This window comes from Eumetopias jubatus, unplaced genomic scaffold (assembly GCF_037043125.1).
Source record: "Eumetopias jubatus isolate StellerSeaLion01/CBP00866 unplaced genomic scaffold, mEumJub1_p1.0 scaffold_7, whole genome shotgun sequence".
Classification (NCBI taxonomy): Eukaryota; Metazoa; Chordata; class Mammalia; order Carnivora; family Otariidae; genus Eumetopias; species Eumetopias jubatus.
The window spans coordinates 1,345,528-1,369,040 of NW_028274813.1; the positions used below are offsets into that span (position 1 = coordinate 1,345,528).

The window sequence follows — 23,513 nt, forward strand, 5'->3', positions numbered from 1 at the left end:
AAGGATTACTATCAACTTGGAGGCCTCAGGGATGGGGGGAGGGGCCGCGGTTGGAGAAACTTTTGGCTCTAGCTGAGCCCTGGAGGGCCCTGCCCGGGGCCAGGTGGTCCTGCAGCACAGGGGCCTGTGACCCCTTCCTCCAGAGGCTTCCCTCTCCTGTGTGCATTCCAGCCAGCCTTCCGGCCGGGCCCGCTCACACCTGACCTCCACCTAGCCTCCTGCATGCGCCCCAGGACCACTCGCTTGGCAGGGTCCTGGGATTGGGTCTTGTGGGGTCATCTTGGCTGCTCCCCGGCCCACAGCACGGCCTACCCACTTGGGACACCTTTGGAAAGGCACACTAACCCACCCCACCCCCACGCCACGGAGGCAGAAGCCCGGGGATCGTCCCCGGCCCGCCCTTCCCCCACAGGCGCCCTGGACGCGCCGGGAAACTGAGGCCAGGGAGCACGCGGCCCGGGTAGCGTGGGCGGCCCGCCCGCCGCGCGCTCCCGGCGCCGCGCCCTCGCCCCGGCCGCGCCGGGGGCGCCCCGGGCGGCGGAGGCGGATGTGGGCGGGCGGCCGGGCGGGGCGGCGCGGGGCGGCGCGGGGCGGGGAGAGGGCGGGCCGGCGGCGGGCGGCGGCGGCGGCGGCGACGGCGGCGGCGGCGGCGGCGGCGGCGGCGGCGGCGGCGGGGGGACCGAGCGCGGCGGGCGGGCGGCCGGCCCAGCGCAGCCAGCGCAGCCAGCGCAGAAGCGCAGCCGGAGGACGCGAGCCGGCGGCCGCCACGAGCACAGAGCCCGGCGGCGCGCGAGGCCCGCCCGAGCAGCGCCCGCCCGCCGCGGCCTCCAGCCCGGCCCCGCCCGGCGGGCGCGCGGGGATGCCGAGCGGCGGGCGCCGGAGGCCGCGGCCCGGCTAGGCCCGCGCTCGGCCCGGACGCGGCGCCCGGTGAGTCCCCGCCCGCCGCCAGCCGCGCGCCCGCCCGCCGCCGGGGCCCGGATTTCCTCCCGCGGCCCGGCGCTTTGTTCCCGGCCGGCGGGGCCGGGGCGCGGGCCGCGCGCAGCTGGGGTGGAGGAGCGGAGCAGGAAGTGGCCGAGCGCGGGCCTGGGCGGGGAGGGCGCGCGGGCCGGCGGCGGCGGCGGCGGCGGCGGCGGCGGGGCTACGGGCCGCGGCCCCGGCCTCCCTCATGACCTTGGGGAAGTGGCTGGTCGGGCCGGGCAGGGGCGAGGGACGAGGCGGGCTGGCCGGCCGCGGCGCACAGTAGGTGCTCAGGGGCCCCTCGGAAAGGCTTGCCCCAGCCCTCGTTCAAGTTTGTGGGTGGGCCTTGGGAAGACTTTCTTTGCCCATAGACAAAAAGTTGTAGGTGATGGAGAGGTGCCCGGGCCAGCCCACAAAGGACTAGCAACCCTCCTGGGCCCCGAAACCGCTTCGTGACTTGGGTGGGCTTTGGAGGTGCTGCCCACCCCATTCTGGAGGCTGGGGCCTGGCAGACGGCTGGGACTTGCCCCCCGCCCCAGGTTAGGGGATAGGGGGGCAGTTGGTGAACTTGTCCATGGGCAGGACTGGTTCCTGCGTATTGCCATGGTGGGCAGAGTGGGGGGCACGGCCCTATGCTCTGTAGCCAGAGGGTCCCCCCAGCCTTGCTCCAGGCTACCCCTGGCTGCTCTGAGCCCCTGGGCCAAGTGAAGGGCAGGGGGTGCATTGGCGGGGCTGGGTTCCCTGCTCTCCTCCAGCGGAACAAACGGTTCACAAACCAGTGTTTGGAGACAGAGGGAGGAGGCCCTGTAAGCACAGGCGAGTTTTTGGTAGGTTGTTCCGTAAATAATCACGGCACTAACACACTTTTATGGTGAAGGCACTGGCGGTGCGGAAGCCGTGGGAAACGGGGACCCTCAGTTCCCTGGGCCCTGCCTGCAGCAGCGGCCCAGGCGCTGGCTTGGTGTGTTCATTTCTGTGCAGACGCACATCACCCTGTGCGTGTGCACAGATATATTTTTACACACGGGGCTCGACAGCTGACTGTCAGCAGCAGGCCCTGCTTAGGCCAGGGTGGGGGCGGGGCATCCAGAGGTCTTTGGGTCCAGCCCTCTGCCTCCAGGCCACGCCCACTTGTGTTGGCAGAGGCCCCCCCCCCCCCCGCCTGCTGCAGGGGCTCAGAGCCCTGTCCTTGGAGGTCTCTTCCCTCAGTCTTGCTGCCTGTCGCTGCCCGGTGGCCTGCTGAGCACGTTGGGCCATTTCCTCCTGGGGCAGAGTGTGTCTCCCCGGCCTGGCAGTAGACACAGACAGTGGGGTCCTCCTGCTCTTCTAAATTTAGCCTGAGACCATCAGTGCCGAGCAGCCTTCTCTGGGCCCCAACCCCATGCCTCAGGAGCCCAGTAAGGTGCGTTGCCCGACAAGGTCCGCAGCTGTAGGAAGACCCATATGCTGGGATCCACTGCAGAGGCCCTCAGGGGTCCTCCTGGCCTGGGAGTCCGGGGGTAGGGGGTCGCTCCCAGCCTGCCCTCAGGAGTGCTTGTGTGCAGGGCTAGCAGAGGACAGTGCATGGGAAAAGTTCTCTTTCCCAGGATGCCCAGAATGGGTGATGTGTGAACTGGGTTTTGAGGGATGCCTAGGAGTTCATCCAGCAGGGAGCAGTGGGGAGGGCCACTCAGGTTCAATGCCCAAAGTGTGTGTTCAGGAGAAGGCTGCTGGTGGGCCACTGCGGGTGCGGGCGCCTCTGCATTCACACAGCGCACCCCCCATTTGTTGCCTGCTGAATGCTGTGATTATGGGCCCATAACCACCCTGGACTGGGTGCTTCTTACAGACAGGACCCATCTGAACCTCTCTTTGTCCCCAGGGCTGAGCCTGGCAAAACCAGAGATGCCTGCTACATGTTGGCCCAATGAATGAACCAGATTCAGACCAGCAGGGGTTCTGTGGTTTAGGAGGGGCTTGGGGTTTCTTGGAGGGAGGTTTTTATGTCACCCCGGAGGGCTCTGGGCTCTCATTTGAGCCAGCCGCCTGGTCTCCTGGCCCTACTTGCTTCATGTTTGAATTTCTCTTCTTTCCTAGTCTGGGGCAAGAGCGAGGAACCCTGGGCCCTGCTCCGAGAACCCCAGCCTATGGGGCGGGGGGAACAGCACGGGCCAGGAGAACAGGGGCACCGTCACCGGGGGCTTGGGAAGGCCAAGCAGTCAGAGGGGCTGCCCGGAGGAGGTGGCCTCTGCTGGGTTGGCAGGTTAGGGAGGCTAGAATATGCCAGGAGGGCCTTTTGGGGATGGGGGTGATCTGTACAAAGGCATAGGCGCAGGGGGCATCACACACTGAGGGCCGGAGGTCAGAGGGGTGGCAGGGAGATTGCAGCCCCAGGTGGAGGGAGGCCTGGCCCCAGGGAACAGGTCGAGTCACGTGAACTTTCTATCAGGCGCTGTGGTGGAAGCTAGTGGGGGGTGGCAATGGCTCTGAAGGCTGAGAGTGGGGCAGGCTACGTGGGGAGGGGGACCCCGCATGGGCCCCTAGGTGCACGGTGCTTCCCGGCCTCCCCGTGGGGTTGGAGGAGCGGCCCCAAGCCAGACACCACCTCACACCCTTCCCTCTGATTCTTGCAGAGCCTGGGTACGCCGGCTGGGCTCGAGGAGACCCTGCCGAGAGGGGCCTGTGAGTGGCGCTGGGGCTGTCCCAGCGTGCCGGAGCTGGGCACCATGAACGACGTGGCCATCGTGAAGGAGGGTTGGCTGCACAAGAGAGGTCAGTGCGCTTGGGGTCGGGTCGGGGCCGGGGTCCCGGAGCTGGCCTGCAGGCTTTCCCTCGGGTGCTTTGGAGCCCGTGTGGGCTGGCTGGCCTAGTGGCTGCCGTCTCCTTCCCTGCTTTCCTGGAAGGCAGTGAGGACACTGGGGCCCGTCCAAGACCTGGCTCGCTGGCGGCCCGGGGCGCTGCCCGAGGGCTCCTGAGGGCAGGGCAGAGTTGCTTGGCCTGGCCGGGTGCCTGCCTCGGGCCTGGGCTGTGGGGTGTGGGGGGGCCCTGTACCACCCAGGGGCCCCGCATGGGGTGTGTTTGTGCTAGAGCCGCGGGCTGCCGCCTGAAGCCGGTGCCCGGCCAGCCTCCCCTGTCCGCACTCACAGGACCCTGTGCCCAGGGAGGGGCTTGGCGGGACCCAGGGGGGCTGGGGCCGTAACCTTGGCCCCTTGCTCTGTAGCCTTGCCCACAGCCCCCTGCCTCACAGCCCTCTGTTGCTCAGGGATGGGCAGTGGGGGATGGACAGGCCTCACGTCCAGGTGCCCCTGGCGAGCGACTCCCTCCTGCCTCAGGGCGGGGATTAGCTACCCACCCCCCCACCCCCCAACTTCCTCTTCCTCCAGACCTGTTCCTTCCCAAAGCTCCGGTGACCCCAGCTAGCTAGTTCACCACTCCTCATGCATGCTCTCCAGCAGATGCCATGAGGGTGCCCTATCCCCAGCTCAGGACCCCACAGGCTGGTGGGAGGGGAACCTCAGCTGCATAGGGAACAGACGGGGAGGTGTGGCAAAAGCGGGTATCATGAGACTGGGTTTTGTAGGATGCATAGGAGCTCTCCAGCAGAGCAGGCCGGGAAGCTGCAGGAGCTGCAGGGGGAGGTGAGAGGTGACAGGGATGAGGGATCGGGGGCTTCAGAGGGCTCGAAGCAGAGGTTCAAGGATGTGGTCAGCTGTGTGTTTCTAGAGCTTGCTTTGGCAGCTGCGAGGAAGACAGTGTACCGGGCCTTGAGACAGAGGTGAGGAGGCTCCAGGGCCCTGTGGTCCGTGGGGAGCCCTTCTGCTTAGCTTCCCCTAAGCACCCGCCTGCCTTCTTGATCCCCTCCCCCACTGCCTACCACCTCCTTGCTTCCCCAAGTCCTGCTTCCTGCCTAAAGCCCCTTTGCCGGGTCCAGCCCTGTCTGCCTCACCTTACAGCCCCCTTTGATGTCCCCTCCCCATTCACCTGGTCCCCTTACCTGGCAGCACACATCCATAGCCCCTACTTGGGACCAGTATGCCTTCAATTCTTGGCAAACATTTGTTGACTGACTGTTAGATTAAGGCCTCAGTGCTGCCCAGGGCCCCTAACCCCATCACTGGGACATGCACTGGCCAGCCAGGCTGGGGCAGGGCTGCCTTTCTGATGCCTGCTTGAGTTCCAGGTTGCCATTCAGGGCCTGTGCCTTCTGAAGGGGCTAGGGGGTAGGGTATCGGGCCCAGTGGGGCATCTAGAGAGCTGAGTTTGAATTTGATTTAGCTGCTTTGTCACTGCAAATCTGTTGAGTTCTTTGGGCCCTGGTTTCCCTGTGTGTATGATGGGAACGGTGGTGGGGAGTGGCCTGGTGACATTCGGCGTGTGGTTTATTGGGGGCCCTAAGTCAGGGTACAGCCAGCCTCAGCAGCCTCCAGGCCCTGCTGCCTGGCCCTAGCCTCAGGCCAGGAGAGAGGGTCCCCTACTCCCCTTGGGGAGGTGGGCGTCCATCTGTGGGGAGTGACCTTTGGGCTGTTTCCTGGGTGTCTTGATGCTTTGTGCCCTGGGCCAGAGCAGCCGTCATGGGCAGAGGGGAGTCCAGCCTGCATGGTGAGCTCCAGCCTGGGCGGTGAGCTCCAGCCCTGCACTGACGTGTTCTGGGGGCCAGGCAGGCCCTCTGGGCCTCAGTGACCCAGTGTTTCCATTGGGGAGCTGGTCCCCAGGAGAGTAAGCTGGGCAGACGGGGTTCCCCAGAGATGGGCGGGCTTCCTGAACAAGAGTTGGGTGTTTTGACACACACATATTCCAAACGATAAGCAGACACCCCAAGCAACGAGCAGCTGAGCCCAGCTCTAGCCGCCAGTGCTGGGGGCTGGTGGGCTCAGCATTGCTCAAAAATTTGCATTTTCAAGGATTTGGTCCTTTCTGTGCCTTCTCTTGATTCTCAAAGGTTGACAATTTAATAAAAACAAGCGTGCTCCAGGGTGTAGGTCTGGCTGAGCTTGTGTGTCCGCTTTTGTCTTCAGACTAGTCTGTGCTAAGGCCGTGGCCTGAGTCTGTGCAGCTGGTTTGGGGCGTCCCTGCCCACTGGCCCCACTCTTGGAGCCCATGACCGTGTGGGCACCGTCGGCCCAGCCAGGCTCGTGGGGGTTTTCCTGGCTGTCCCTGACCCGCGGACAGGCCGGCTGGACCGGGTGGACCAGGAGAGGGGAGGAAGGCAGGGAGGAGCTGGGTGGAGGATGAAGGAAGGGGCCCTGGGCCTGGGTGGGGAGCCTCAGGCCGGCACCCCTGGGCTCGCGCAGGCCGGCTGTCGGCCGGGAGGGACCAGCAGAGGCGCGCACTCAGCTGTCCCCCCCCAGCCGGGCCTCGGGCAGCAGGCCCGTGGGAGTGGGGCTGCTCTGCTCCTGGGGCCAGCGTGGAAGCGCCGCGTGGGCGGTGCGTGTGAGTGTGCGCGCGCGTGAGTGTGCGCGCGCGAGTGTGCACGCGTGTGAGTGAGTGTGCGCGTGTGAGTGAGTGTGCGCGCGTGAGTGTGCGCGCGTGAGAGTGTGCGCGCGTGAGCGCGCGCGCGTGAGTGTGCGCGCGTCTCAGCGTCGGTGCTCCCCCAGGAGAGGTGCCGGCCGCGGCCCTGAGTTCGCCGAGCCCCGCAGACCTGGGCCTTTTCCCGGCGTGGGTCCGCCTCCGGTTCCAGGCTGCGTTGGTCCACGGCGTCCTGGCGGGGGCCAGGCTCCGGGGGCTGAGGTTTCTCCCGCCGCCCCTCCCTCAGCTGTGGCGAGGTCCCGTTCCCTGCCGTGGCAGTGGCATTGCCTGTGTCCCTCCTGTGGCTCCGAGGTGGGGAGGCCGTTCCACTTCCACCTTGGACACAGCCCCCTACTCCGTCCCTGGTCCTGCGGTTCCCCACGTGGAGGCGGCCTGGTTCCCACTTGGAGGAGGCGGCAGCGCTGCTGAGCAGACACCGGGGGACAGGCCTGTGAATGCACTTCTGAGCCCCGGCTGCCCTGGGGTTTGCACGGGGGGGTGCCGCCGGTTGCCTCGCCAGGGCGGGGGGCTCAGCAGGACCAGTGAGGGTGCACATCTGCTTCCCGGACCCTGTGCCCCAGGCTGGACGGCAGGGCTGCTCTGGGCCTCCTGTGTGCCTCGGTCGCCCTGGCTGTCGGGGGAGGGGTGGCCCCAGCGCGGGCCCAGGTCACGCTGAGGTGGCTGTGGCTTTGGTGCCGGCAATCCCCTTGGTCCGAGAGGCAGCTCGCACCATGCCGTGTGTCTGTGAGGGCCCGGACCTAGCCCTGAGGGCAGCTCGGTGCAGGGCGGCCAGGCCCGGGGCTGGGAGGTGTGCCCCAGGGCCTGCTGGCCCTGGCGTGTGGCCGTGGCCGTGGCTGCCACTGCTGGGGGCTGTTTCCTGTTTTGTGAGCCTGTTGGGCTCTCCGTGCAGAACAAACAACAGAAGAGGAAGCTGGGGTGACTCGCTCGGGGGGTGAGGGGTCACCACCCGCCAACCCTGCATCCCTTGGCTCGTGCCGGTGGCCCCAGCCGGTGGCTGTGGTGTGCTCTCTGGGCAGGGCTGCCCTGCGGAGGGCCGGGCTCCATGCAGGGGGGTGGGGGTGGGGGGCCCCGGGCAGCACAGTGCACTCGTGCAGGAGGGACACTGAGGCCCGGAGCGCCGTGCCCAGACCCCCGCCTACCAGCAGCCGTCAGGAGAGGACAGCCTGGGTTGCACCAGGCCTGGTTCCTAGAAGTGCCTCGGGACGGCGCGGGGTGGGGGCTGGCTCGGCCGCCACCGGTGTCCCTCTTGCCCAGGCACACCCATCTGGGCTCGGGGCCAGCACCCTCCCCGCGGGCCCTCCCATAACTGAAGCCCGTGGCTGAGGCTCTGCTCCTGCTCACCGGGGCCCCCCTCTGCCGTGGGCTGATGCCCGCCGTTCCTGTCCACTTGGCACGCCCAGCCCCTGCCTGGCAGCCCCACGGGCAGGCCCCCTGGCCCGCATCTGGCTCTGCACAGGCTGACCGAGGTCCCCACAGGGCGAGCTGCAGGCCAGCCCTCACTTTCCTCCTCCCTGCGTTCAGGTGTGTGTCTTTACCCTTAAGAAAGAGTAGACCCGTATTTTGGGGACGTGAGACTCGATGGCCTGGTTGGGGAGGGGTTCCACCGAGCTGCTTCTGCGAACTGTGGGTGCTCTGAGCTAGGCTCTCTGGGCTCTGGATTTGGGTTTGCAGACCCCCAGGGGGCCCCAAGGCTGCATCCCCCTCTCCCCAGGCCTGTGACCTGAGGGGCCAGCAATTGGGGGCGCAGCTGGTGGACTGACGGGCCTGGGGGCCGCCCGCTCAACCTCCCGGCCCCCTGGGGTGCTCGTTCAGGCAGAGGTGTGGTTGTGGCTGCCCCTGAGCCCCCCACGACACCCAGGTCTTTGAAACCCAGTCTCCCTGAACCCCACTGTGGCGAGGCCAGGTGCATATCATTTGGGAGGGCAGGAGGCAGATGACCCAGTGGCTGGCTTGTTGGAATAGGCAGGGGGTGGGGGAGTGGGCACACAGTCCCAGGCTGGTGCAGGGAGAGTGGGCAGGGCACGGCAGAGGGCACCAGTGCAGTGGGGCCGTGGCCTTGTCCGCGGGGGCTCTGGAGGGGGCAGGAGACTAGCACTGAGACGGAGGGTGTGGGCACAGGCCATGGGGACCAAGCCACGTGGGCATCTCCCAGGCCCCTTGTCTGGCGTGCGTGCAGATGATGCGCGGCGCCTGAGCAGGAGGTGGGGGGCGTGCAGGGAGGACAGCGGCTGGGAGGGACGTCTAGGCGGAGGAGGTTGGCCGCGGCTGGTCGGTGGCAGTGGGTTTGGACGGGGTGGTTGGTGGGAGGTGCTGTCCTGAGGCAGGAGGGAGGCGAGGGGCGGCCCCAGTGTCTTCCCTGTGTTCCTGAGTCTACCTGTGTGCATGGGGCCGTGACTCTGGGGGCCTGCCTGCTGGACGGCAGAACCAAAGACCCGTGAAGAGCTGAGCTGCTGTTAAGGAGCGAGCCTGGCCTGGGCAGCAGGACCGGCAGCTCTGTTCACCATCTGTGACCTTGAGAGTCCCCTACTTGGGCCTCAGTTTCCCCAGGGAGTTGGTGGGCATAATGAGCCCTGTTCTCCCTGCCCGCCAGGGGGGCCTTCTGGGAAGGCAGGGCAGGGTGGTGGGCCGGGGGAGGGCGCAGCCAGGCTCGAGGGCCATGCGAGGGGAGCGTATGTCCTCCACGTGGCGCCCCTCTGCTGGGCACGGAGTGGATTCCTCTCTCAGCCACGCTGGCTGTCCGAGCCCTGCCTCCGGGAGGACCCCGTGAATGCTGCCCTCGGAGGGGCTCTGTCTCGAGCAGGTTGGTGTGCTTCACCCCAACAGCCCTGGGGCTCCGTCTGAGTGGGGGTGTGACCCCGCCCCCCCCCGGCACTGGTTCCTGGGGCTCCTGGGCTTTGGATGTCAGGCTGTGGCCCAGCATCCTGCCTGTGGGACGGGGAGCCGGGACCCTGGCTTGTGCATAGGCAAGAGGCCTGGCAGGCGGGGCCCCCCAAGATGACCCATGCCGATGCCCTCCCGCTGCCTGCCCCCGTCCTGGTGGGCGGCGATGGATGGGCTGCCATCAGCAGGGCTGTTTGCTCACTGTGCTGGGGAAGGTAAATGGGCGCCCGGCAGCTGTCGGCCTGCGATGGATGTGTCGACGGCAGGGGACCGCACGGTCGCCGCTGTCAGCTGGTGCCCGCTCTCCGGGCCTGCTGGGGCTCGCTTTGCTGTGGAGAAACAGCTCGGCACCGCCTGGCACCCTGCCAGCCGCCTGCCACCGCCACCACTGCTGCGACAAAGTGTTTATCCAGCAGTTTGCCCGAGAGCTGGGGACTTGGAGGGAATGTTCACGGGGCTCAGGGCGTGGTGGCCGAGTGGGCCGGGGCCCAGGTGTGGCGTGCCACGTGCCGGGACCCCCGGCGGTGTGGAGGACTCTGCAGTGTTGGGCCCAGGGACTGTGTTGGGATCCCCAGCTTGCCCACAGCGTGGGTCCCCAGCCCCCAGGTCCGCTGCCTGCGGTGCCCTGACCATAGTGTGGCCCGGGACACGTGCCTGGGAGCCACGGTGGGGGCAGGCCCTCAGCCTCTGCCCGTCTTGTCCCCAAGCCCTCGCCCTGTGGCCCTGTCAGTGTGATTTGGGCTGTGGGAGGCCAGGGTTGTTTACAAGGAACCCCTCCTTCCTCTGGGGACCTCCAGCCTCTTCCTGGACACGGGCTGCCTCCCAAGGTGAGCAGGGGTATTGGAAGGACCCTCCTGTGGAGGGTACATGGGGACACCGAGGGGGCCAGTCCTGGGAGCTGAGGGGCCCTTGGAGGGTGGGAGGAGGTAGGGGAGCCCTGGTCCGGGCAGAAGAGGAGCTTGGCTAGGCCTGCCTGCCCCTGCCTCCACCGCAGCTGGAGCCCTTACTGTGGGTGCCCTGGTGTGGGCGTGAACGGCTCAGGAGGGCATGAGTCCCCTTCTCTGGTGGCTGGGCAGGACGTGGTCTCCAAGGAGTGGGTGTGGTGCTGCGGGGCCGAGGGACAGTATGGGTCCTCCCTGACCCCGGCCCGGGGCTGGGTTTCTGAGAGAACCCTGAGCGGGGCCGGAGATGCTGCCCCTCCTGCCTGCCCACCCAGGGACAGACCCTCTGGCTAGGGGTGCCTGCCCCCAGTTTCGCCGTGGCTCCCGTCTCGTGGCAATAGATACGGGATCCTGGCTGGGCTGCTGAGCTGTGTGCTGAGCTGGTCCTGGGCCTGTGCTGAGACCCTGTGTGGGCCTTGGTCTGAAATGTTTGCGTGGGTGGGATGGGGTGGGACCGGGGGGGGTGGAGAGCCGCTCTGGGGATCCTGGGCTTTGGCTGTGAGTGGCAGGGACCAAAGACAGGCCCGGGGCCTGGGTCCAGGCCGCTTCCTGCTGCCCCCTGGGTGGCTGCCAGGAGATCACCCTGGCTGTGGGCAGGCATTTGGCCCCCGAGGGAGTGGTGGGGACCCCCATTTAGGGAGTCGTGTCCTGAAGGGCAGGCTTGGGCTCCTGTTTGTCACCTGCCCGGAGTGAAGGCCTGGGCGTTCCCACCAGCAGATGGGCTGATGCATGTCTGTCCCCGCCCAGTGCCCATGGCCGCACTCCTGTGGACAGCAGTGGTCAGGCACAGGGGTGGCTGCATCCCCCACGTGGTCCTTCTGTGTCACCCAAGGCCTGGGAGTGAGCAGGGCTCTGGGGCTCCCATCTCTCTGGGCTGGACTCGTTCAGAGGCAGGCCACGGCCCAGGATGTATCTGGCACCGCCTCGGCCCCCAGGTGACCCGCCAGGCTGCACCCCGCCAGGCAGAAGGGGTCTGTGTGTCTCAGAGCCTTGGCCCCAGCCTCCCCTAGGGTCCCCACTCCTCCTCAGGGGGTCTGTGTGCCCGGCTGCCCAGGTTGGGGGGCTGAGTGAGGCCGCCTTCCCTGCCCTCGGTCCCACCTGGGTGTTGTCTGGCTCTTGGGCTCAGCCATGTGGGGCCCAGGCAGGGGGCAGCTGGGGACCTGCCGTGGTCCCCCCTTCAGTGTCCTGGGGCTGGGGGCTGGTGGAGGGCCCAGCAGAGTCACCCCTCTTGTCCGGGGCTCAGCCAGGGCGGGTGCCTGCTCCTCCTCCACCTCTTCCCCGCCAGTGTTGCTCCCTTGCTCCTCCCCCCGCTCCCCAGTTCTGGGTTCCAGAACCTTGCTGGCCTTGGAGTGGGGTAGGAGGGTGAAGGCTACTAGACTGCAGGTGCAGGGCCAAGTGGCCGGGGGGAGTCCTAGGTACTTTTAGCAGCACTGACACCCCCGTTCCAGGGATCCTGGACCCAGTGGGGAAACTGAGGCCCGCTCAGGCGGGTGGGTGCTGCTGAGCAGGCACATACGTGCTGACTGCATGCACAGGGCACAGTGCTGGGGGGCCGTGCCGGGCGTGGTGGGGGCTGGCGGCAGTTGGCGAGTCAAGATAGATTTTCGGGGCTGCGCGGGCGAGGCGTTCATCAGTCTCCCTGCTCAGTTAGCATCCCGGGGAGCGGCAGCTGGTGGGATGGGAGGCACTCCATCAGGGGCCGACAGCTCCAGACTGGCACACAGGCGGGTGGGAGCGAGCGGCCCGGGTGGTGGGCTACGCACGGCCCCCGGAGCCTACTCCGCTTGTGCTCACCCGCTGCACCAGCGGGGAAGGGGTGTCCCAGGCCACCAGGGGCAGGAGCAGTGTCCACACGAGGCCTGACCACAGCCTTCCCAGCCCACCGTCTTCATGGGCTGGGGGGGCTTGGCGGAACCGGGCAGAGATCCCGCTGAATGCTGTTGGGGTACAGAACAGGTCACTGGCCATCGCTCGGGTCATCCCTGGGCCAGCGGTGTTGGGCCTGGAGGTGACCCCCACTGCCTGCAGCCGGGCAAGCCCCCCACTGGCCAGGTGGAGCGGCGGGAGGGCTGGCTGGCTCTCAGAGGCCACACCCAGAGGCCCTTGGTGGGGAGGGGCTGGGCAGTGAGGGGCCGGAGCACAGCGGAGGTGCCTGGTCCCGGATGGGGCCTTGGCTCGTCTCCCTCCCCTGGGGTTCGGCTGGGAGGGAAGGCCCCGGGGCCTGGAGCTTGGGGACCCCACCCCCTCCCCACCTGCTGCCCAGTGGTCCCTGCGATAAAGCAGTTGTCTAATTAGTAAGTTCTCTGTCGTTGTTCAAACTCCTTGCTCGGCAAAATGTAAATGAAACATTTTTTTTCTGGGTGTCAGTATGAAAAATGACAGTTGCTGGGATATCGCAGAGGACATCTGCTCTGGTTCTTAAGTGCAAAGGCCTGTTTACGGCTGATGTGGCGAAACTTTGGGGAGAACTTCCCCGTGTACCTGGGTAACCCATCGTGGGCCGTGGGAGTCAAGGGCGGGAGGTCGCAGCCTGAGGACTGCACACACACCCCCTGGGTCTGGCTTCACGTGGGGCCCTGGACAGATAGTGTTGTCACGTGGGTGGTGAGGGGCTGTCCCAGTGCCCAGCCTAGGGGGTGGGCCCTGAGTCTCACTCACTGTCCCCGCAGTGCTGGACGCCAGGCTCCGGCCTGCAGGCCAGGGCTCAGTGCGGTGGGCAGTCCACTGGCCACGGCCACTGTAGCAGCTGGCTGGCCCCCGCTGCGTGGGGGGGAGCTCAGCCCTGACGCCCTGGCCCGTGGCCTTCCCAGCCAGCCCCTGCCCGCCGTGCTGGGAGTGCGGGGCAGGGGGCAGGGGCCTGGGGTTAGGGTGTCCTGTCTGCTCGGGTGCAGTGAGCTTCCGGCCTGCCACAGGGACGGGGCTTCTGGGGGGAGGTGGGAGCAGGGCCCGGTGACCGCGGCCCCTCACTGCCCACGTGTCCACAGGGGAGTACATCAAAACCTGGCGGCCCCGATACTTCCTCCTCAAGAATGATGGCACCTTTATCGGCTACAAGGAGCGGCCCCAGGACGTTGAGCAGCGGGAGTCCCCTCTCAACAACTTCTCTGTGGCTCGTAAGTACCTGTGGCCATGCGGGGCTGCAGCGGGGACTGCCCTGGCTGTGGGCAGGTGGGCAGGGGGCCAGGAGTCTTCTGTGCCCAGCAGCCCCCACGCTGATGCCCCCCCAGCCCCGGGCCTTCGTGTCATGTCTGGGGCCAGCAGCGGCCAGGGACCGGGTGGGGCAGGGCTGGCTCTTGAGTCACCGTGGGAACTGGTGAGTGGTCGGTTCTGGTTGGTGGGAGCTCTTCGTGCTGAGTCCCGAGGCTGGCAACCCTGAGGCAAGAGAGCCCTGGGCACGGAGCTGGGCTGCCAAGGGGTGGGGGTGGGGGAGGCTGAGTCAGGCAGGCCGTCCAGCCTGGTCCCTGGTTTCTGGTCTAGCCTCCCTGAAACCTGGCTCTGCCCTGGCACACAGGCCCGGTGGCGGCGGGAGGATGAGGGAGGGGCTCAGCCACGGACAGGCCTCCTGGGTCCCTCGTGGGACGCCTTCGGGGACAGAGTGCAGTGCCCGCTGGGGTTCGGGCTCCACCCTAGGCTCCTTCATGCATCCCCACTCTCTGGCTAGCTCTGCCCTCCCTCCCCTCCAGCTCCGCACATGGCCTGGAGCAGGCTCACGTCCAGGGTCTCAGGAGGAGGTAGCCGGGGCTGACGGGGTGGGGTGGGCACATGGCTTCCATGCCTGCAGGAATATAGAGGAGGGGTGCTCCTGGACCTTGGCTGTCCTGCCCACCCTCCCAGTGTACCTGGTGCTGTGCTGCAGGGGCAAGGGGCATGGCCAGTGTACCCACCCCGGGGGCTTCTGTCAGGGAGGCTCCAGCCTGGGGGTCTCCCAGGGAGGCTTTACTGTGACCTGGGTCCAGTGAGTCCTGAGTCTTCCCTCCCCCAGCCTCAAGCTCCCACAAGGCGGCTATTCGAGGGGGGGCCCCAGGCTGAAAAGAGACCATGGAGGCAGGTACCGCCATCCCCTGCAGCCTGGTGACCATGTGGGCCCCCCTCGCTGCCTCCTTGGCTGGGGCTGGGCGGGGCCTTCAAGGTTCAGGAAGGAGGCTTGGCTGGGGTGGGTGCCACCTTGCTGGCAGGGGTGTGGGGGCCCTCAGGAATGTGCTGTACAGGCAGAGTGCAGGGGGGTGACAGGGACTCTGCTGAGGCAGACACCATCCAGAGAGCTGCCTGAGCAGTGGGGGAGGGGCTTTTCCTTGGGGATGGATTCCAGGGTTGGGGGGACAAGAAACCAGGCTCTGAGATGGGCGCCAGGTGCCTCGGTCCTGGGAAGACCTGGTCTCTGACGAGCGAGTGGGAGGTGGGGGTGCAGGACGGAGAAGACCGGCCACAGGTTTTCTGTCCCCCACCCCCATGTTGACACAGGCCCCCTCCCTGTAAGGCCGGCCCCAGGCCCCCTCCTGGCACCCAGCCCTGGTGGACCACTTCCTTACCCTTTGCTGAGCCCGGCCAGGGCCCCTTAAAGTTGCCAGGGCCCAGACACTGCAATGTCAGAAGCCCCTGTACTGGCCCTGGGCCCCCTGTCTTCTCGCACAGACTGGGCCAGCATTGGCCTAGAATTTCCCAGCAGCACCCCCTGACTGCCTCACCCCTCTCAGGGCCTGGTGCAGCCCCGTGGTCCCTGGGCTCCTGGTGTGTGCACACATTCCAGGTGTATGTGAGTGTGCTCCCGGTGTGAGTGTGCTCCCGGTGTGTGCGTGCTCCCGGTGTGTGCGTGCTCCTGGTGTATGCGTACTTCCGGTGTGAGAGTGCTCCCGGGGTGAGGGTGCTCCTGGTGTGAGAGTGTGCTTTCGGTGTGAGTGCGCTCCTGGTGTGAGTGCGCTCCTGGTGTGCGTGCTCCCGGTGTGAGAATGTGCTCCCGGTGTGCATGCATTCCCGGTGTGTGCGTGCATGTTCCTGCTATGCATCTGGAATCCCCAGCCTTGGGGGGGGTGATGGGGTGCCATCAGCGTGGGGTGGGTACAGCCCGCGCAGCCTCCAGGTGGGTCATGTCCTCCAGCCTCCTGCCAGGACAGGCGGTCTCTCTGAAGCCTGCATCACCAGCAGCCTCTGCTCTGGGATTGGCCCTGCCTGGAGGGGGCGGGGGCCGGCAGTCACAGCCATGAACATGGCGGGAGGTTCCTGCTCAGGGGCCAGCTGCTTTCCCTCCTGCGGGCCCCTCCCTGGGGCATCCATACTCCTCTCCGTCTGGCCGGCAGCGTGGGCTCAGCGACCGAAGGACTGAGGGAGGTGATGGCGGGGGGCTGAGGTCACCCAGCCTCAGCCGGCCCCGCAGGGGTGCCTCATTGCTCCAGAGCACGGCGCTCGGTGTCTGGGCTGGAATCGGCGTCCCGGCCCCGTTTTACAAGGAGGGGAGCCAAGGCTTGGAGTGGGGATGGGAGCGGGCCTCCTGTGACCCCTGGTGAAGCCCTGGGGGTGGGGGGGTGTGTGCACATACTCACCTAGCCCTGCCCCCAGAATGTCAGCTGATGAAGACGGAGCGGCCCAGGCCCAACACCTTCATCATCCGCTGCCTGCAGTGGACCACGGTGATCGAGCGCACCTTCCACGTGGAGACACCCGAAGAGCGGTACAAGATGGACCCATGGGGACGGGCGAGGTGCCGGGGCCCTGCTCTCTGGTGGGGAGGGCACACCACCCTGTGGGAAACTAGGCCTCGGTGTCCCCAGGCTCCAGGCCCGGGTCACGGGACCTGACCTGTGGGCCCTGCAGGGAGGAGTGGACGACTGCCATCCAGACGGTGGCCGACGGGCTCAAGAGGCAGGAGGAAGAGATGATGGACTTCCGGTCGGGCTCGCCCAGCGACAACTCGGGGGCCGAAGAGATGGAGGTGTCCCTGGCTAAGCCCAAGCACCGTGTGGTGAGACCCTCCCCCACCTCAGAGGGGCCCGGCGGTCCCAGCGTGGCCCCCCGGGAGCCCTGTGTGGGAAGTAAGGCAGGGAGGCGGGATTCCAGGGGGACCTGGGCCCCCCCCGCCCCGACCGCAGGTGCCTGCCTGCTGTCCTGCAGACCATGAACGAGTTTGAGTACCTGAAGCTGCTGGGGAAGGGCACGTTCGGGAAGGTGATCCTGGTGAAGGAGAAGGCCACGGGCCGCTACTATGCCATGAAGATCCTGAAGAAGGAGGTCATTGTGGCCAAGGTAGGGTGCAGGGCCGGGGCCTGGCTGGGGCGGGCTGGGAGGTGGGGGGGCGGGGGCGGCTCACCTGACCCCGTCTTCCAGGACGAGGTCGCCCACACGCTGACGGAGAACCGCGTTCTCCAGAACTCGAGGCATCCGTTCCTGACGGTGAGTCCTGGAGGCCATGTGCCCGTCTCCCCACAGAGCAGGGCTGGTGTGCTCCAGAGTTCAGGCCGAGGGTGGGTGCACTTCCGAGGGCCAGGGGTGGAGGCACCCGATGCTGGGAAGGGCTGGGGGCTTGTTTGCTGCCCCTGGTGCACAAAATGGGGTGGGCACCCTGAGTCTTCCCTCTGCTCTGCCTGAGGCCCTGGGAGGCCCCCAAGCCCCCATGCCTACCCTTCTGCACACCACCTTCCAGTTGCTTCCCCTCGGAGGCTCGAGTGTGGAGGGTCCCTGTGCTGCGGGGTACTCAGCCCAGGAGGGGTGTACGGAAAACCGCCGATCAGCCTTAGTGAGCGTCCCGGGCTCGGCTGGCTCCCGGGAGCTGTGGACGAGCTGGTTGGTCAGTGTGGAGTGGACAGGCCACCGCCCCCCACCTGGGCTCTCCCTGGGAACCCCCAGGCCCTGTCGCCTTCTCAGCACAGTGTCCTCATCCGGGGGCACCGCCTGGCCCAAAGCAGGGGCAGAGCAGAGAAAGTCTGTACTTGTCTAAGGCGTTCCTTAAAACGGTTTCTTACGAGACGTGACCAACATTTTTAAAAGGTCTCATTTTTTTTTGCCCAGACTTGTTCGTTACGGTGGTTTTATCTCCTTTGCGTCAGCTTGTCTCTCATCCTCACGTCCAGGCTTAGTGCCCTTCCTTCCCCCTTGAGCCCAGCACCGCTATCGTGTTCAGCAGAGATGCTGGGGTCCATGCACGCCGGCCCTGACCCTCTGCCCTGGCGATGGCATCCCCCTCCTGCGGGTTCTCCATGGGGACGGGGTCATGTGGCGCAGCTGGTCCCCGCTGTCTGAGGTCTGGAGCTGGCCTCTCGTCCCATGTTTTCTGTGAATGGGGCTCGTCCCGGCCGCTGGGTTAGATCCGGGGTCGGTCACTTGGGACGACTCGGTCATCTGGGCCTTCCCTCTTAGAGCCAGGCCCCCTGTAGTGTGAGGTAGGAAGGCGGCTGGTAAGCTCTGCCCTGGGCACGTCCTCCCCTTGCCGAGGGTCCCCCCAGCTGCTGCCCTGCCTGCTGTACAGGGGGCCCGAGATCTGATACAGAGCCCACGCTGCGCCTTCCTCAAGAATGGTGTGTGGGCATCAGGGCTCCGGGTGGGTCCAGGGCCCACGGTAGCCGCTCTGCTTCCCCCGTAGGCCCTGAAATACTCCTTCCAGACCCACGACCGCCTCTGCTTCGTCATGGAGTACGCCAACGGGGGCGAGGTAGGGTGGCTGCCTGGCCTGCATGGGGCTGGCCCTCAGGCGTCCCCCCCCACCCGCACAGGGAGCCTCGGGCGTCCCCCCACCCGCACAGGGAGCCCTCGGGCGTCCCCCCCAGCACAGGGAGCCCTCGGGCGTCCCCCCCCAGCACAGGGAGCCCTCGGGCGCCCCCCCCAGCACAGGGACGGTGTGGTGCCCGGCCTGTGGGAGCCCCGCCCCAGGGAGCCAGGGTCCCTGTGGCCCGTGCGCCCCTCATGCCGCTGTCCTGCAGCTCTTCTTCCATCTGTCCCGGGAGCGTGTGTTCCCCGAGGACCGGGCCCGCTTCTATGGTGCCGAGATCGTGTCCGCCCTGGACTACCTGCACTCGGAGAAGAACGTGGTCTACCGCGACCTCAAGGTGGGTGGGCAGGAGTGGCCAGGGGCCACAGGGCGGCAGGACGGGCTGGTGCTGAGCTGGAGGCCGCCCCCCACAGCTGGAGAACCTCATGCTGGACAAGGACGGGCACGTCAAGATCACCGACTTCGGCTTGTGCAAGGAGGGCATCAAGGACGGGGCCACCATGAAGACCTTCTGCGGGACGCCCGAGTACCTGGCCCCCGAGGTGCGCCCCTGCTGCGTCCCCTCGGCGGCCTGGGGCCCCACGCCCCCCGGGCAGCCTACGAGCCCGTGTCTCTGCGCCCCCAGGTGCTGGAGGACAACGACTACGGCCGGGCGGTGGACTGGTGGGGGCTGGGCGTGGTCATGTACGAGATGCTGTGCGGCCGGCTGCCCTTCTACAACCAGGACCATGAGAAGCTCTTCGAGCTCATCCTCATGGAGGAGCTCCGCTTCCCGCGCACGCTCAGCCCCGAGGCCAAGTCCCTGCTCTCGGGGCTGCTCAAGAAGGACCCCAAGCAGAGGTGAGCCACGTGATTCCCCCAGCTTCCCCTGGGGACGGCAGGGCAGCTTCCAGGCCACAGTGATGGCTGATGTGTGACGTCCTCGGCCAGGGCTGGCTGGGGCCAGATGGGCACCTTGACCCTGACCTTGTAGCCTCTCACACGTGCTCAGGAGGGCCCCACCGTGCTGGCAGCACCTCTCCCCCCAGTGTCCCACATGTGCTGGGCATGGCCCTTGGCACGGTGCCGTCCACAGCCCCCCAGAGGAGCTGCACCATCCCCACCGCCCCAGGAGTATGCAGTCACCTTCACGCTGTGCTCCCCCCACCCCCTGGGACCACGCTGTCCCCCCTGTGCCATCCCCCCACACGCTGAGACCCCAGCGGGAGGCAGGAGGGCCGGTCAGGGGCCGGTGGCCGAGCCAGGCAGGTGGCAGCAGCTGACGTGCCCCCCGCAGGCTTGGAGGGGGCTCAGAGGACGCCAAGGAGATCATGCAGCATCGCTTCTTCGCCAGCATCGTGTGGCAGGACGTGTATGAGAAGAAGGTGTGTGGGGACCTGGTGCGCACTCAACCATCCACACCCATCCCTCTGCCCGTACCCCTTCCCCCGGCTCACAGGGTCTGCACTGCGGGATTTCCTCCTGAGCTCTGCGGGGGTCTTCCCTCGTTCCAAGCTCCGGGAGGAGCTACGTAGACATGGACTCCCCGAAGAGGGCGCCCTGTGCCCGACGCTGCCTGCTAAAGGCTGGTGGTGGAGTGGGGCCGCTAGCCCCTCCCTCCCACCCTCCGACCTCCGTACCTCCTGCAGGGAGAGCCCAGGCCTGCTCTCCGTGAGCATGCAGGGTCGGGGCACAGTACCTGCCTGTCTGGCGCAGGAGGGAGGCCTCCCAGGAGCGAGGCAGCTGCTGTGTGCACACATCCCCCTGCCCTTTGCCCTTGGAGGGCCCTGGGAGCGCCAGGTCCCGGCCCAGCAGGCTCAGGAAGGCTGTACCAGGCTGTGCTGGGCACCCTGTCACCAGACAGACTTGTACCTGGTTTCCCTCCCGCCCTCCCTGTGCAGGCCCATTGCTGGCCACATGCTGCCGGCTGGGCCTCTGTCCTGCCTGCGTGACAGGCGCCCTTGCCCTGCCCAGCTCCTATCTGCTTCCCTGCCCGCCAACAGCCCAGCTGCCCAACCTTGACCCGAGACCCTGCTAGCTTGTGAGGGGCAGCCCTGGAGTACTGGGGGGCGGTGCTTGCTTGCAGGGCCCTCCTCCCACGGGCATATCCCCTACAGTTGCCCTTGCATCCTCTGCAGCCTGACTCAGCTGGCTGCACTCTTGTCCTTGAGCCGCGAATGAGGCCAGCCAGGCCCTGCGCTCAGGACTTGTCCCTTCCCCGTTCTGCAGACAGGAAGGCCTGGTCTCCTGCCCTGGTGGGAGTTGGGCAGGGAGGGCCCTGGGAGCCCTGTGTGGGTTTGGGGCATGTTCCCCTCATACCCCAGCACTATCTGGGTGCTACTGGGGTCTCCTCCCAGGGCTGCCGTGGGCCCCCAGAGCCACTGCTTGGGAATACTACTCGCTGGCCCTGGTGGGGATGGGACTGTCCCTTTATCATGAATCACCAGAGTGGAAGCCCCTGGCAGCTGGGCTGAGTGGCTGTGGTCAGGAAGGCAGGCCATGAGTGGCACCTAAGGGTGGGGCTGGGAGTCCACCCTGTCCCATGGCATCCCTCTTCATCTCCTTCCTACTTCATAAGAGAACCAGAAAGAAAGTGAAGAAGGCTAGAAAAGAGAACGGACTTGTCTTCTTCTGCCTGGGGCCCTGGGGCCCTGCAGAGCTGGTCAGCTGTGGGGGCCACTGTGAGCATGGCCTGGCCTGCCCCTGGGGGAGAGGCATGTCTGCAGGGCTCCAGGCCGCCACCCTCCCGTGTGTGTCTCCCTGCTGGAGCCCCGTTCCATGGCCTCAGTGTGGCCTGGAGACAGGAGGCGTTTCCCTCGGCAGGGGGTGGGGGGTGAGGGGGAGCTCAGGCCCTGGGGGCAGCACAGAGTGCAGCCTGTCACCTGCCTCCCCCCCGCCCTTGTCCCCTGCAGCTCAGTCCGCCCTTCAAGCCCCAGGTCACGTCAGAGACAGACACCAGGTATTTTGATGAGGAGTTCACGGCTCAGATGATCACCATCACGCCGCCCGACCAAGGTGAGGGGTGGGCCACCTCCCCGCCAACCCCCGAGCCTGTTTCTTCCCTTCTCTCCTGAGACCTGCAGTGTTCCCTTGCGGGAGGGTAGTGATGGGGGCAGGAGGGCACCATCCCGGCCCTGGCAGTGAGAGGGTCTGGGGGGCGAGCCCTGGGGCCTGCCTCAGTCTCTCTGGATGCGCGGGAGCTGTGCTCCCGGTGCTGGGGTCTGAGCCCACCTCCTGCCCGCCCGGCCGCAGGTGACAACATGGAGGGCGAGGACAGCGAGCGGAGGCCCCACTTCCCGCAGTTCTCCTACTCGGCTAGCGGCACGGCCTGAGGAGGGCCAGCCGGCCGCGCCGCGCTCCTGACGGCGGCTTCAGGGCATGGGGAAGCCTCGCAGGACGATTTGTATTTCATGTTTATTTCTGGATGCATTTGGGAGCCATGTCACTCCTCCGAGCAGGGACGGAAAGACGTTTCATGCTGTGGGCAGGGTGGCTTGCCTTGAAGGGGGCACCCTCCCTGCGAGCCGGGCCGGGAGCAAAGGTGTCCTGCGGGCTTTTTTAATTTATTTCATCTAGGTCTCCAGACATGGCCTTGGCCTTCAGAATGATTAGATTCACATAGGAAAAGGTCGAGGGCCTTATGCAGCCACGTGCAGTTGGGGGTCCGGGTGTGCCCTGCCTTGGCCCCTCCATCCCTCCCGCCAGCTGTCTCGGCCCAGCCTGGGGGCACCAGCAGCAACCTGGTTGTGGCACGCTGGCCTGGTCCCCTCCCTGGGGCAGGCCAGGCCGGGCTCGCCCGAGAGGCAGAAGAACGAGGTTGCAATCCGTTGCTGTGTATTACGCTATTCACATGCATTTTGGGGTTTTTTAATCATAGTGACAAGAAAGCCCCTCCCTCCCACCCTTTGGTCCCTTCGGGGGCGTCTCACTTCGATGGTGTCCCCAGGTAGCACTCATCCTTTGGAGCAGCTTCACTGGCCCGCCATGCGCCCAGCGCCCTTTGGAGGGGCCTTCAGCGCATCCTCCGCGCCTCGCGGCTGGACGCCGTGCTGCACCGGGGCGCTTTTTACATTCAACTTTACTATTTTTACTATTATGAGACTTTCCCTCCAAATTCTTCAATAAACACTGCTTTTCAACTTTGTGGCTTGTTTTGGTGGGTGGCGGATGAAAGCGTGTGGGCTGGCCAGCATTTGTAGGGGGAGCAGGATCAGCCTGCCCCGGAGAGGACGGCCCTCCCTAGTGGCGCTCACGGAGCAGGGAGATGCCAGGCTGTCCACACGCCCAGCCGGGTCACCCCCTCGCAGCCCAGGAGGCCTGGCGGAGGTCACGCAGCAAGTCTGGGACTGCTGGGTAGAGGTGCGCAAGTGGCCCAGATGGGGACCCAGCGGCCCGGTGGGATGTGTGGCAGGCGCCACCTGGTGGATGCCCGGTGGCCGCTTGTTCAGTGCAGAGAGGAGCCACCTGCCCGGCAAGCAACAGCTGAGGGAGCCTGGGAGCCTGGGAGCCTGGGAGCCTTGGCCTCATCTCTCCCGTGCAGATGTGGCCGGGGCGCCTGGACATTTATAGGTCCTGGTGCATGCGCCTGGAGGTGGGGGTAGGGGTCCCAGCCTCTCCAGACCCCAAGGTGACTCCAGGTGGGGTGGCCGTCCCCTCCTGTGGGAGCACCTGTGAGGAGTGCTAGGTTGGGGGCACATCTGCAGTAGGCCCCAGGACAAGAGGGCACAGCCTTTTTGGAACCACACACACACACACACACCAAACATTACATACAAAAGAGATAAGAGACATCCAGATGTCACACGGATGGAGAACCCTGTGCGCTGTTGGTGTGAAGGTAAACGGTGCAGCCACTGAGCGCAAACAGTATGGCGGGTCCTCGAGAAATCAGACATCCAATGACCAGAGAGCCCAGCAAGTCCACTTCTGGGTCTGTACCCACAAGGACTGAAAGCAGAAAGCCCGTCACCCATGGTCACTGCAGCATGATTCACGGTGGCCAAACCGTGGAAGGCACCCGAGTGTCCACAGTGGGTGAATGGATAAGCAAACTGAGGCCTGTCCCTTCACAGGACGATGACCCGGCCTTCAGAAAAGGCCCTTCTGGCTCCCACTGCCACATGCATGGACCCTGAGGACATTATGCTGAGTGGAACAGGCCAGTCACCAAAGGACAGACATTAGGATTCCATTTACTCGAGGGCCCTGAGGAGTGAGATGCACCGGGAGAGAAAGCGGTGCCAGGGGCTGGGGAGTGAGTTTAATGGGGAGAGTTGGATTTATGAGATGAAGAGTTCCAGAGACGACGGTGGGTGGTGGTGAACGTATTTAATGCCATCGAGCTGTACACTTAAAATGGTTAAGACCGTTAAATTTTATGTATATACTTTGACACAGTAAGAAAAAAGTCCACCAGAGAAAATACAGTGATACCCTTCTGTTGTCCTCAAACTTCGAGCAGATGGTGGCTGCAGTGGCAGGTGCGGGTAGAAATCGGGGAGGAGCCTGGAGCCCGTTGTCAGGCGGGGCCCACCCCTTCCCACAGGTGATGGGGG

At 66.1% G+C, this 23,513-nt stretch overlaps 1 protein-coding gene across 4 annotated transcripts; it reads left to right on the plus strand.

The window, feature by feature from the left end:
* The first annotated feature begins 834 nt into the window (after positions 1-834).
* Positions 835-22,097, plus strand: AKT1 (AKT serine/threonine kinase 1). Of its 4 annotated transcripts, none has more exons than XM_088024423.1 (14): positions 835-927; positions 3,570-3,708; positions 13,268-13,396; positions 15,837-15,978; positions 16,092-16,239; positions 16,389-16,520; positions 16,602-16,667; positions 17,854-17,922; positions 18,191-18,316; positions 18,393-18,521; positions 18,605-18,819; positions 19,256-19,343; positions 20,871-20,973; positions 21,211-22,097. In XM_088024423.1, the coding sequence occupies exons 2-14, from the start codon at positions 3,663-3,665 to the stop codon at positions 21,288-21,290; spliced, it is 1,473 nt and encodes a 490-aa protein (XP_087880549.1). In that variant the 5' UTR covers positions 835-927; positions 3,570-3,662; the 3' UTR covers positions 21,291-22,097. The 4 variants fall into 4 exon arrangements, with proteins under 4 accessions (XP_087880549.1, XP_087880550.1, XP_087880548.1 ...); XM_088024424.1 differs by lacking the exon at positions 835-927 and adding an exon at positions 1,221-1,239; XM_088024422.1 differs by lacking the exon at positions 835-927 and adding an exon at positions 2,154-2,359.
* Positions 22,098-23,513: the final 1,416 nt, after the last annotated feature.

What these genes read in the sequence shown, in the direction of transcription:
- AKT1 (XM_088024422.1), top strand. Translation starts at nt 2,339, where the DNA reads ATGCCTCAGGAGCCCAGTAAG. An exon ending in GGGTTGGCTGCACAAGAGAG is followed by an intron (nt 3,709 to 13,267) that starts GTCAGTGCGCTT and finishes ACGTGTCCACAG; the next exon opens with GGGAGTACATCAAAACCTGG. An exon ending in AGGAGGTCATTGTGGCCAAG is followed by an intron (nt 16,521 to 16,601) that starts GTAGGGTGCAGG and finishes CCCGTCTTCCAG; the next exon opens with GACGAGGTCGCCCACACGCT.